The sequence below is a fragment of the Staurois parvus genome, unplaced genomic scaffold (genome assembly GCF_062004578.1).
Source record: "Staurois parvus isolate SC_StPar_1 unplaced genomic scaffold, SC_StPar_1.0 ptg000061l, whole genome shotgun sequence".
NCBI classification, from domain to species: Eukaryota; Metazoa; Chordata; class Amphibia; order Anura; family Ranidae; genus Staurois; species Staurois parvus.
Window position 1 is genome coordinate 2,901,683 of NW_028317857.1, and position 13,901 is coordinate 2,915,583.

The window sequence follows — 13,901 nt, forward strand, 5'->3', positions numbered from 1 at the left end:
TAATACCAAAAAGAAACAGTCCATAATGCTTTGCCACATTCATAACTGTTTATGCTTAACTGAAATGAGCTAAAAGGGACACCCAATTCTGGAGGATGTGCCCAAAAAAAGTCAGGTACAGAACAAAGGACAAGTCACTAGTTTTATCTGTGGTTTCCTTGCAGATAATCTTTTCCCCACAACTGACTTACCATGCTTTATTTTACACAATTTCTCCGTGAGGCAGCAATCTATGTAAAGGCAGGGCTTTGCTTTCTCATTTCAGAGCCACCAGTAAAGAGAACGGTAAGCAGAACAGCAGTGGCATCACCGAATCTAACTCCCAATATCTTAAAACAACCAGTCAGAGGCAGCAGTGCTCCAGATCTCACATCGCAGACATAAATCTATGAGGCTGTAGGCACAAAAGTGCCTAGGCACATTCAAATACCAGGAAGCAAGCTGCTATTGTCCAGGAAGGATTTCTGACAAAAACAAAATCTTTCAGTGTATTTCTTAGACACAAATCACAGATATTTACTTTTCGAGTTCAGCTCCATTTTAAGAAATTGTAACCAGGCTTTACGTATTCATTTGGTTATACGCTGTGTTTTATGATGCAAACGTGACATTTTATTACAGCTCTCAATAAAAAAAGCAGATTGAGGCCAAGGTAATAAATGTAAAAGCAATTGATTCAATTTAGCAATACAGACTATTCAAAAAGACATGACAGATGTAGCATGGAAGACTGAAATGATCCCAGTTTTGCATTAATATATACAGGGGTTGAACAAAATACCAGGTAAAAGAACAAAACTGTTACCCAATATGGTGCTGAATCGCCTTTGGCATCCAACAAGGCCTGATTTCTCCTGCGAGTTGACAAATACAGGTCCTGGATGGTGGATAATAGAATCTGATACAACCCTTCATGCAAAAATTGCTCCAGTTCTCACAAAGATGGAAGTGCAAAACGAGCCCAAACCTTGTTCTCCAAAATTGACCATAGTGGCTCTATGTTATAGAGATTCGGCACCTAAGGTGTGAGACTTCATCTGCATGCTCGTCACACCACAATTTGACAACACCAGGTGTGTTAATTGGAACATTATCCTCTTGGTAAATGGCGCTGTCTTAGAGAAATAATGACTGCACCATGTGGTAAACATGGTCAGCCAAAATTTGTACAGTCGCTGGCTTGAACTCTATCTTTCAAGGTGATGATGGGCCCAGCAGAACAACAAGATATGGCTGCCCAAACCATGATTACACCACCACCATACTTTATCATTGGCACAAGACAGTCCTGGTCGTAAGCTTGGCACGGTGTTTGCCACGCATAAACCAGTGTCCAGTGGTTGGGAATAGTGTGAATATCAACTCTTCGGACCATATTACATTCTTCCATTGATTGATAGTCTACGATTTAGAAGTGTTGCATCAATTACTCTTCTTGTGAGCATTGATATCGGTCACTAGTGGTTTGGCAAATGCAGCTCGCCTGTGAATGTTTTGCTTATGGAGTTTCCTCTGCATAGTTTTTTTTGGACATGAGCTTTGGAAGACTGGGATTGAGCTCTGCAGTCACTTTTGCAGCAGTCTTATTCCGGGTCACAATCCTGTGCAATGTCCTTTAGTCTTTTTCAGTCAGTTGACCATATCGACCCTGCTTATGCTCATCAGACGACGTTTTCCCGGAAACTGTATATGCCGTCATAACCATTGATACTGTACTTCGTGACACAGCCAATAAATTGGCAACTTCAGTCACAGAAGCACTAGCTAAGCGGACACCAACAATTTGCCCTCTTTGAAGCTCAGTAAGCTCTAACATAACTCCGCATCACTAGCAGCTCATGCAGTGAATGATGAAAGGGAGGCTTCCCACCTTGTTATCTAGGTGTCTCATCAAACAGCAGATGCAAAAGAATGTCACATCACTTCTGCTTTCAATGCGAAACACAAAGTCTCTTTCACATCTACAAATCATGTGTCTCCATATTTTTGTATAAAACCATATCTAGATCGATAGCTAGCATTGCTGTTGTTTTTTCTTCCATCTTGTGTAACAAAGTAATTTAAATACTTGCATGCCAGTTCCTACATACATGTGTTGTGTCAATTACTAAAGATCAAACATACAGAAAAACACCAAAATCACCCTAACGATATAGAGTAGATTTTAACTTAACAAATCACGATGTTTAAATATTGGTAATCAATTTTTTTTTGTGGGGGGAGTAAGTTGCAGATCATGCAGTGTTTCTCACCTTTGACCAAACAGTAGAGTAGACTTTGTTTCAGCCTCATTGTAGGAGGAGGGTGAGCAGCAAATTACAATAGTGGTTCGACAATTACCTCCTAGGGAGTCTTGGAGGATTCTAGTCATTTTACTGTCTCGATATGGAATATAGACCTGTATTGGAACATAATGTTATATCAAGCAAGATGAAACATTTAAAACTATGAAGACTAATAATATATTTTAAACACAATGAAACGGGCTAGGAATTCTTACTAGAACTAGGGTCAAACATTACAGTTTAGCAGAGTTTGTAAATTAAGGGGTTTACAATGTTCAGCTATTGAAGCAAGTTGTGAAATGTATTTATGCTTTTGATACAGGTGACCACCTCCACCTCAAAACACTCTATTCTGGGTCTATCCAACTGTACTCTTTGTTGGTTCACATCTTACTTTTCACCACACCTTCAGTGTCGCTTACAACTCTACCTCCTGCTCTCCTATTCCCTTTTCCATTGGGGTCCCCCCAAAAAGGTTTTGTCCTTGGTCCTCTTTTATCCTCAAATTACACCACTTGCCTGGGTCAGCTGATAGCTTCCCACGGCTTCCAATACCATTTCTATGCTGATGACCACCAAATCTATCTTTCTTCCACTCAGCTCACCCTAGTAGTCTCTTCATGAATCACCGATTTACTAACAGACATATCAATACGGATATTACACCCCTTTCCTCAAACTCAACCTCCCCAAAACTGAGATATTTCCTCCCTCACATACCCCTTTCCTTGACTGCTCTGTCAAGATCAATGGCACAACTATCAACCCGCCCCCACAAGCCCGGGTGCTAGGGGTAACCCTGGCATCTACTTTTGGTCCCATATCCAATGACAGTCCAAATCGTGCCACCTCAACATCTCCAAAATATGCCCCTATTTAACCAATGACACCACAAAGCTTCTAATTCACTCCCTGGTTACCTCTTGCCTCGACTAAGCCAACTCCCTCATTGTCTTACCTTTACATAGACTATCCATCTTCAGTTCATCATGAAAGCTAATGCCAGACTCATCCACCTCACCAGTTTCTGCTACCCCTCTTTGCTGATCCCTGCATTGGCCTCCGCTCACCCAACGAATAAAATTTAAAATATTAAATAAGACCAACTTACAAAACCATTCACAACTTGGCACTTGGCTACCCACTAACCTAGTCTCAAAATACCAACAAAATCGTTCTTTGTTCCTCCCAAGACCTCCTGCTCTCTAGCTCCCTCGTCACCTCCTCCCTTGCTCACCTCCAGGACCTCTCCAGAGCCTTTTCCATCCTCTAGAACTCCCTTCCCCAATCTGTCAGACTATCTTCCACTTTATCCACCTTTAGGCAATCCCTGGAAACTTGTCTCTTTAGAGAAGCCTATCCTGCTTCTTAATACACTGACTTTCCGTTCTCCACCAGCTGGTACCCAACAGTTATTACCCTTTGTATCACTTGACTCTTCTCCGTAGATTGTAAGCTCTAAAGAACAGGGCCCTTTAATTTATCTTGTATCGAATTGTATTGTAACTGTAATGTCCCCCTTCATTTTGTAAAGCACTGAACAAACTGTTGGTGATATATAAAACACTTTGAAAACAAATCAGATCTCAGAGGGTAAAAATATCATGCTGGATATCTATACGATATATATCTATACGATATGGACTGAATAATGTGTTAGGAATGCAAGGATGCCCCAATTTTGATGGAAATTAAAATGATCAACCTACAGAGGACTGAATTCAAAGACACCCTGAAAATCAAAGTGAAAATATGATGCAGCAGGCTAGTCCATTTTGCCGAAATTTCATTGCCATCAACTCAAAATGGTCCTCAGTAGTTTGTATGGCCCCCCACGTGCTTGTATGCATGCCTGACAACGTTGGGGCATGTTCCAAATGAGATTATGGATGGTGTCCTGGGGTATTTCCTCCCAGATCTGGACCAGGGCATCACTGAGCTCCTGGACAGCTTGAGGAGCAACCTGGCAATGTCAGATGGACCTAAACATGATATCCCAGAGATGTTCTATTGGATTTAGGTCAGGTGAGTGTGGGGGCCATTCAATGGTATCAATTCCTTCATCCTCCAGAAACTGCCTGCATACTCTCACCACGAGGCCAGGCATTGCCGTGCACCAGGAGGAACCCAGGACCCACTGCATCAGCGTAGGGTCTGACGATGGATCCAAGGATTTCATCCCGATACCAAATGACAGTCAGGGTGCCATTGCCTAGCCTGTAGAGGTTTGTGAGTCCCTCCATGGATATGTCTCCCCAGACCATCACTGACCCACCACCAAAAAAGTCATGCTGAATGATGTCACAGGAATCATAACTTTCTCCACAGCTTCTCCAGACCTATTCATGTCTGTAACATGCTCAGTGTGAACCTGCTCTCATCTGTGAAAAGCACAGGGCACCAGTGGCGGACCTGCCAATTCTGGGGTTTAATGGCAAATGCCAATCAAGCTCTATGGTGCCGGACAGTGAGCACAGGGCCCACTAGAGGATGTCGGGCCTTCAGGCCAACCTCATGAAGTCTGTTTCTGATTGGTGTGAATGTCTCTGACCAACCAATGGCCTGCTGGAGGTCATTTTGTAGGGCTCTGGCATTGCTCATCGTGTTCCTCCTCCACAAAGGAGCAGATACCAGTCCTGCTGATGGGTTAAGGACCATCTATGGCCCTTTTCAGCTCTCCTAGAGTAACTGCCTGTCTTCTGGAATCTCCTCCATGGTGTTGAGACTGCTGGGAGACATAGCAAACCTTCTGGCAATGGCACATTTTGGCACAACCTCTGTAGGGTCCAGGTATCGCTTCATGCTACTAATAATGACACTGACCCTAGCCAAATGCAAAACTAATGAAAAACCATCAGAAAGAAAAAAAAAATGAGTAGGGGAAATAAAAGCCAGTGTCCTTCACCTGTAAAACCATTCCTGTTTTGGGGGTCAGCTCATTGTTGCCCATCTAGTGCACTAGTTGTTAATTTTATTAACACCAAAGCAGCTGAAACTGACCAACAACCCCCTCTGCTACGTAACTGACCAGATCAATATCCCAGGAGTTTAATTGACTTGATGCTATACTCTGATTAAAAAGCATTCCTTTAAGAGTATGAGAGAGTGTGAGTGTGAGAGTGAGAGTGAGTGTGTGTGTGTTTTATACAGTGCTCAGCATAGATGAGTACACCCCTTTTGAAACGTAAGATTTTCATCAAGATCTCAATGAACACAACAACATCTTCCAACATTTTGACATGTTTTATAGAACATTTGTTTAGCTCATTACATGAAAGTAAGGTTACTAATATGACTTAGATTACAAAATTTTCACTTTTACTCAAATTAGTTGATGCAAAAATGAATACACCCCACAACAGCACCAAGTCTTCTAGGCATGGAATGAACAAGCTGGCGACATAATGCAACATCTATCATTTTCCCTTTCTCAAGAACAACCTCTTTTAGAGTCTGGATGCTGGATGCAAAGTGATGCTCAACTTGTCTTTTCTAAATTCCCCATAGGTGTTCAATTGGGTTCAGATCAGGAAACATACTTGACCACTAAATCACTTTCACCCTGTTGTTCAGAAATGAAACAGTGGTTTTATATGCGTGTTTTGGATCATTGTCATGTTGGAAAAGTGCACAACAACCAAGTGATGGTAGCATCTTCTCTTTCGAAATAGAGCAGTACATGTGAGTTCATGATACCATCAAAAAACTGCAGCTCCCCAACACCATCAGGACTCATGCAGCCCCACAGAATGACACTGCCACCACGTTTCATTGTTGGCACTATGCATTTTTTTTTTGTACTCCTCACCTTTGCAACGCAATACAGTTTTGAAGCCATTAGTTCCAAAAACATTTATCTTGGTCTCATCACTCCAGAGTATAGAGTGTAAGTAAAAAGGTGGTTGAGGTTCACGTTATATGACACAATTTCCATCACATGGGAACTCTTTGGTGACTGTGTCCTGGAGCGTTGGCAGGAGTATGGAAAGACACTTGAAATATATAAAGTCATAAGGAGCAGCAGTCATTTTCCTAAAAGGACCGGATTGACATTTTGGATCCTGGAAGCATTGTCGACAAGCGGAGGAGCGGTAATGTATGTGCCGCCCTTATTGGGGAGCCTATGGACATAAGACCATTTAACACTCCCTGAACATTAAGTCCAGTGGGACTGGAAAAAAATGGAGTAAAAGGTCTTGTGTCACACATCATGGGCCTGATGTCCTTACCTGATACTGCCCGCACATATTCCACTTTTGCGACATTTGTTGCTGGACACATGCTTTGCTTTGATGCTTCTCAATCTATGCTTATACTTTAGTCCATGACTGCATAAGATAACAGTAGTCTGTTTTTGCAATACCTCTTAAAGGAAATTTGTGTTTTGTATGGAATTTTTTACTTCATTTTGAACAGACATAATCAGTTATTGGACACATTTTCCTATATGAACTGCCATATTGCCCCCACAAAGAAATTGGCCATTGAGCATTTTTTCTTAAGCCTATAATTTTTTGCTTTATTCAGTACATCTGAGTCTCTTTTAGGATCATTGGGCCCCTAGAGATTCTAGATTCACACATGGGGGTCATTTTGAATGTGATTTTTTATAACAAAAGCAGCATGTTGCTGCGTCATGAAAACCCATATGTGAAACTACATGCGTCCGGACGTAATTATTTTCCGTTTTTCTTGTCTGTCTTGTTTATTCAGTTATTTGCAATGTATACAGTGGAAGCTGTTTGAGTTCACATTGATAAAACACCAATGTTCTATATTAAAATCATTGTATTATGATATTTTGCATTTAGAAGCTTTTCTGCGATACTTTAGCCTAGTGAATTTTTGTCACCTATAGTAATCACTTTGCCTACTATTTGGGCAGATTGTTTTTTATAGTGTCAGTAGTTTTCTTTTTCAGCATGGGCCATGGCAAATTCTAGATGGGCTTTTTTTGTCTCATGGGCTTCAGGAGAGGCTTCCTTTGTGGACGATACCCATGCATGCCATTCCTCTGCAGTGTACACCGTTTTGTGTCACAGCAAAAAAAAAAAAAAAAAAACACCTCAGTTTGGCTTTCTACTTCTTTAGCCAACTTGCATGTTGTTCCAACCCTTCCCATCAGAAGATGCTCCTGTCGAGTTGTTAACTTCCATGGACAGCCTGGATGTCTCTGTGAGATAGTTGCAGTTCCATCCTTGTTAAATTTTTGTATCACTTTTGCTACGGTATTCTGACTGACAAGTAAAGCTCTGTTGATCTTCTTGTATAAAGAATTATTTTACTTTTCAGGCCTTGTGACATTTCTCTTCCATGTGGTGCCATTAATGTCTAAAGGTGTGAATGGGGAGCAGGTGTGTTAAATTTGGTGTTATTGCTCTCACTCTTACTGGTCACTGGAAGTTCAACATGGCACCTCATGGCAATGAACTCTCTGAGGATCTGAAAAAAAGAATTGTTGCTCTACATTAAGATGGCCTAGGCTATAGAAGATTGCCAAGACCCTGAAACTGAGCTGCAGCACGGTGGCCAAGACCATACAGTGGTTTAACAGGACAGGTTCCACTCAGAACAGGCCTTGCCATGGTCGACCAAAGAGGTTGAGTGCACGTGCTCAGCGTCACATCCAGATGTTGTCTTTGGGAAATAGATGTATGAGTGCTGCCAGCATTGCTGCAGAGGTTGAAGGGGTGGGGGGGGGGGGGGGGGGTCAGCCTATCAGTGTTTAGACCATACGCCGCACACTGCATCAAATTGGTCTGCATGGTTGTTGTCCCAGAAGGAAACCTCTTCTAAAGATGATGCACAAGAAAGCCCACAAACGGTTTGCTGAAGACAAGCAAACTAAGAACATGGATTACTGGAACCATGTCCTGTGGTCCGATGAGACCAAGATAAACTTTAGTTCAGATGGTGTCAAGCGTGTGTGGTGGCAACCAGGTAAGGAGTACAAAGACAAGTGTGTCTTGCCTACAGTCAAGCATGGCGGTGGGAGTGTCATGGTCTGGGGCTGCATGAGTGCTGCCGGCACTGGGTAGCTACAGTTCATTGAGGGAACCATGGATGCCAATATGTACTGTGACATACTGAAGCAGAGCATGATCCCCTCCCTTCGGGAGACTGGGCCACAGGGCAGTATTCCAAAATGATAACGGCTCCAAAACACACCTCCAAGATGACCACTGCCTTGCTAAAGAAGCTGAGGGTAAAGGTGATGGACTGGCCAAGCATGTCTCCAGACCTAAACCCTATTGAGCATCTGTGGGGCATCCTCAAACGGAAGGTGGAGGAGCGCAAGGTCTCTAGCATCCACCAGCTCCGTGATGTCGTCATGGAGGAGTGGAAGAGGACTCCAGTGGCAACCTGTGAAGCTCTGGTGAACTCCATGCCCAAGAGGGTTAAGGCAGTGCTGGAAAATAATGGTGGCCACACAAAATATTGACACTTTGGGCCCAATTTGGACATTGTCGCTTAAGGGTGTATTCACTTTCGTTGCCAGCGGTTTATACATTAATGGCTGTGTGTTGAGTTATTTTGAGGGGACATCAAATTTACAGTTATACAAGCTGTACACTCACTACTTTACATTGTAACAAAGTGTCATTTCTTCAGTGTTGTCATATAAAAAGGTATAATAAAATATTTACAAAAATGTGAGGGGTGTACTCACTTCTGAGATACTGTACATATACAGGCGTACCTTTGTTTACGAATTTAACGCGTTGTCAGGGAAATTTCGTAATGCGAAAAATTCATAAACCAAAATGCGGTTTCCCACAGGAATGCATTGAAAACCAATTAATCCATTCCAGAGGTCAGAAAAAAAAGTAAAAAAAAAAAAGTCTTATCTGTTCAAAACTCTTTATAAAGTGTACTTTAAAAGGCATAAATAGTGTACAGGGACATGATTAAAAATTTCCAGAATGGCTCCAAACACTGCTCCGACACCTCCACACCGCGTGCTACCCACAGACTACAGCATGCACGGGTCTGGCGCTATAAACCTCCCAGGCGCAATGCATTCTGGGGAAACTTGCTTTGTATTGCAAAAAAAAAGAAAAGAAAAATGTATACCAAGGCATTATTTTCAATAGATTTTCATTCGTAAACAAAAAAATGACATTAACCGAGGCACGCGTATGTATGTATATATATACACACACACACACACACACACACATATATATATACACATATATATATACACACACATTTTATTCGTGTGCAAAGCCACTTTAGGAGGAACACCAGTTGACTTTAATGAAGAACACCATGTAAACACACACAAACACCTTCAAAAATATATAGCTAGTATTGGCAATGCTTACTCTTTCATCAAGCAGATTGGCAGAAGGTAGAAGTTATCAATTGGACATACAGGAGAAAGGTTTGTGCGGTTTCGTTCACTAAAATTCATAAAGAGAACACTGGGGGTAGAGCAGTGGCTAGGAAACAGCCCTCTAGTACAGCAAATCTTGGTTGAAAAACATATTCCAGTGGGGAATGAGTACCAACTGAAAAACAGTAATACTAAAAGTACAATTTAAGTGTGCTGACAACTTACACTGCCTTCAGCCAGGGCAGAGATGACATTTCCAAGGGCTGACAAAGATTTGTTGATGTTTTTCGCTTCATCGAGTAAAGCTCCTTCAGCTCCAGTTTTGCTAACCTAAAACCATTAGAAAGAAATACATTTTGAAATGAAGGACAAAAGTTTGGTGTTCTTGAGTTAGAGGAAAGGCATAAAGCTTCATTACTAAGAAACAGACTCACAAAATTAAAACCCTTTTTCGGTTTCCAAGTACTTCCAACTTTTCTGCTTTATATTTATATTCCCAGAAAATGCAACCAATCACATTGCACCTTTTCCTGATAAAGGTTCAGTATCCAGGGTTTGGATTGAGTATGTGATACAGTTCTTTGTACTGTTATGCAGGCCATACATGATTTGAACTCCGAACGATTTTTCGTCCGAAATTTGAAAACGTTGTTCGCTCGGTAATTCGATGGTGCCATCGGTGATTTCGAAAATCGGCCGACCAAGTCATAAAGTTCACCCCATATAACAGGCAAAACTTCTGTTCCTTCCAGGTCACTGCTCATGCGCATATTCTTTTCATAAAAATGATCGTACGATTTGACCATCATTGAGTTGAAAATCGGTTGTTTCTCACAAATTTTCTAACACGCCTGATCACCGAAAAGGGGAGGAACAATGAAAAACGGCTGGTGCCATTGACCCACTAATGGAGCAAAAATCGACCGATTATTCTTGGATCCGATTTTTGGACGAAAAATCGGTCGAATTTCGACCCATGTATGGCCGGCCTAAAAAACATTATACAAATATATGTTTCAGTATTTTTGCATAGTTCACCCTATATATTTTATAATAAAATGAAACTCACAGCAAGAGATCAAGTCCCTAAAGCCAGGCATACATGGACTGAAATTTGGCCGATCGACTTCTGTACAACTACCCTTTCTGATTTTCCCTGCTGGATCAGAACTGCAGGGTGTGTTCTGAGAGCAGGAAAGTCTCTACACTGTCAGAATTCAATAGCTCAACGGGAAGGACTACCTCATCCACCTCCAATGTGTGGATGGAAAAACTGGGTCAGTTTTTTCGTTCAACCTGCTGTTTGAACAAAATAGCGGACTCATTTATGGGCTGCTTAAGTATATATAGGGAACAGTAACTATTGACATTATACACAGACTAAAAGCAATCTGAAGCAGCTTACCTTTTCACTACCAGCCAAATCAACCAAGTAAAGTTTACCACTCAGTTTCTGCTCTGTTTGAGTGTTTTCTTGCTTTACATTAATTAGAAAAATGCTGTGACTTCTAGAGCTGTGTTCATTCATATCTAAAAGAAGGGAAAGAATCTCATTACATCTACAGAGGAGGATCACACTTTCCATTGTAGCCTGATATTGTACAGTGAAGTTCAATTCCTGTTCTCTGCTAAAAACAATGCATGTTTTCTTTACAGCCAAGCTGGGGGCAAAGCTTCATTTAGTAATGTAAAGGTCCGGACACTCAGGTTGGCCGGAAGGATCGGTGATCATGACTGGCTGTCACAGTGGTGACATGAACAGAAGCCGGTCCCACCGGCTACCAATTCTTAGTCAGGACCTAGAGCAGTCTTTGGCAGCTCAGTCATTGTGCTGGCAGCGTACAGTGAGCGCTCCTAACAAACATTGGCCGTGCAGCAAGACATATGTGCAGCATGAGGGCAATAAAGCCCATCTTCTTGCCACTGCACAAATGTGTTACCGGGTGTAAAGGCTGGAACTTAAAAACATGCTTAGACAACTGAAAAGGTACATCACATCTTAGGAACATAAAAACCCTTACAATGAGTGTACTCTCCAAAAGACAGCCTGCACAGTAAACATTTCATTAATAAAATGCAGGACACAGTGCAGCATCTCTTGGATGTTCTTCGCAGAACACTTCAGAGAACACTCAATGACAGGAGAGCCCACTCAAAGTCATGCAACATATTGCCCCTCCTCCTCTAAGCACCGTCCCCCACTCCCATTTGCTTGAATGAATGTGGATTTATTTAAGAGATGCTAAACAAGTAGTGTAGAAAGCGCAATTGTAAAGCACAATGCTGTTCTTTAAAAATATGGAAAAATGTTTTTTTCTCTGCTAAAAGCTGCTTTTTAAATCACCCCCTTAGACCTCTTGCACACTGCTACTTAAAAAGACAGCGTTACAGGCTTTTCTTTTTTTTGTACATGCAGAGAGTAATGTAAATGCAGAGAATGTAAATGCAGAGAATAATGTAAATGCAGAGAATAATGTAAATGCAGACCACTGTTTTCAATGTGCCTGTACACACAGGTGCGCAAACATGCTTTGCGTATAGATCAGTAAAAAAAAAATAATATACAGAAATCTGCTTTGCTGGTCAGTATTTGCACACATATACATGCAAATATGCACATATGCCACAAAACCATTAATTAAAATAAAGCTATAAGAATTTTTATGAGTGTTTATGCATACATATGGGCATGAGCTATACAGCCCATCCTCCCGTTTTTCTGCCAGGAATGCCTGCTATTCATACATTAGTACAGTGTGCAAGTACCCTTAAAAATCAAATTAAGAAAAGGAGCTGGGATAATGTCATTCTTACTGGAGAAAATAAAGAACAGCTATTGAGAATTATGGGAGTATACCCTGCTCGGCCATGACACAGCAGGTGGTGTGCCATACACTGTACAAAAGCAAGATGAAATATGGGCCATACAAGCAGCAACAGGACTTGGACACACATCATCCATGTAAATTTTTAACTGTCCATTTCTGCTTATCCTGGAAGATTGTCCAGCAATACTAACATGAGGAGTCTTGAATGCAAGGGTCTCAAAAGCAATGTCTATGGCTGGCAAACAGATTCACTTTTCAATGAAAAATGACCTCAGTCGTAAAACTTGGATGCATAAAAGGTTATTGGCAGATCATGTTGTAGAACTAAATGAAAATGATGTATTGACAGGATGAGATGAGTAAGACATAGCCCCTAGATTTCTTAAGCTATGATAAAGAGCTTGTGCTATAATGCCATTTTAAACACCAACAGTGCTTAACATGAAATATGATATAGTACAGTGATGGCGAACCTTTTTGAGCCCGAGTGCCCAAACTGCAACCCAAAACCAACTTATTTCTTTCAAAGTGCCAACACTGCAATGAAACCTGAATATCGAGCTTTTGGTTTAGAAAAAACAACTCGTACAGTAGTGCAAACTAATTAACAGTACAGGGATGACCAGAGACTGCGGACAGTACAGGGATGACCAGAGACTGCGGACAGTACAGGGATGACCAGAGACTGCGGACACAGTACAGGGATGACCAGAACTGCGGACAGTACAGGGATGACCAGAGACTGCAGACACAGTACAGGGATGACCAGAGACTGCAGACACAGTACAGGGATGACCAGAGACTGCAGACACAGTACAGGGATGACCAGAGACTGCGGACACAGTACAGGGATGACCAGAGACTGCGGACACAGTACAGGGATGACCAGAGACTGCGGACACAGTACAGGGATGACCAGAGACTGCGGACACAGTACAGGGATGACCAGAGACTGCGGACACAGTACAGGGATGACCAGAGACTGCGGACACAGTACAGGGATGACCAGAGACTGCAGACACAGTACAGGGATGACCAGAGACTGCAGACACAGTACAGGGATGACCAGAGACTGCAGACACAGTACAGGGATGACCAGAGACTGCAGACACAGTACAGGGATGACCAGAGACTGCGGACAGTACAGGGATGACCAGAGACTGCGGACACAGTACAGGAGATGACCAGAGACTGCGGACACAGTACAGGGATGACCAGAGACTGCGGACACAGTACAGGGATGACCAGAGACTGCGGACAGTACAGGGATGACCAGAGACTGCGGACAGTACAGGGATGACCAGAGACTGCGGACAGTACAGGAGATGACCAGAGACTGCGGACACAGTACAGGCGATGACCAGAGACTGCAGACAGTACAGGAGATGACCAGAGACTGCGGACAAAGTACAGGGATGACCAGAGACTGCGGACACAGTACAGGGATGA

At 42.2% G+C, this 13,901-nt stretch overlaps 1 protein-coding gene across 1 annotated transcript in view; it reads right to left on the reverse strand.

Moving 5' to 3' along the window:
- Positions 1-13,901, reverse strand: part of KIF5B (kinesin family member 5B) — a 96,264-nt gene that overhangs the window by 31,023 nt on the left and 51,340 nt on the right. The window contains exons 8-10 of the mRNA XM_089668686.1: positions 11,030-11,154; positions 9,850-9,954; positions 2,253-2,398 (exon numbers count right to left, since the gene is read on the reverse strand). Coding sequence (XP_089524812.1) covers positions 2,253-2,398; positions 9,850-9,954; positions 11,030-11,154 — 376 coding nt within the window. The remainder of the gene's footprint in view (positions 1-2,252; positions 2,399-9,849; positions 9,955-11,029; positions 11,155-13,901) is intronic.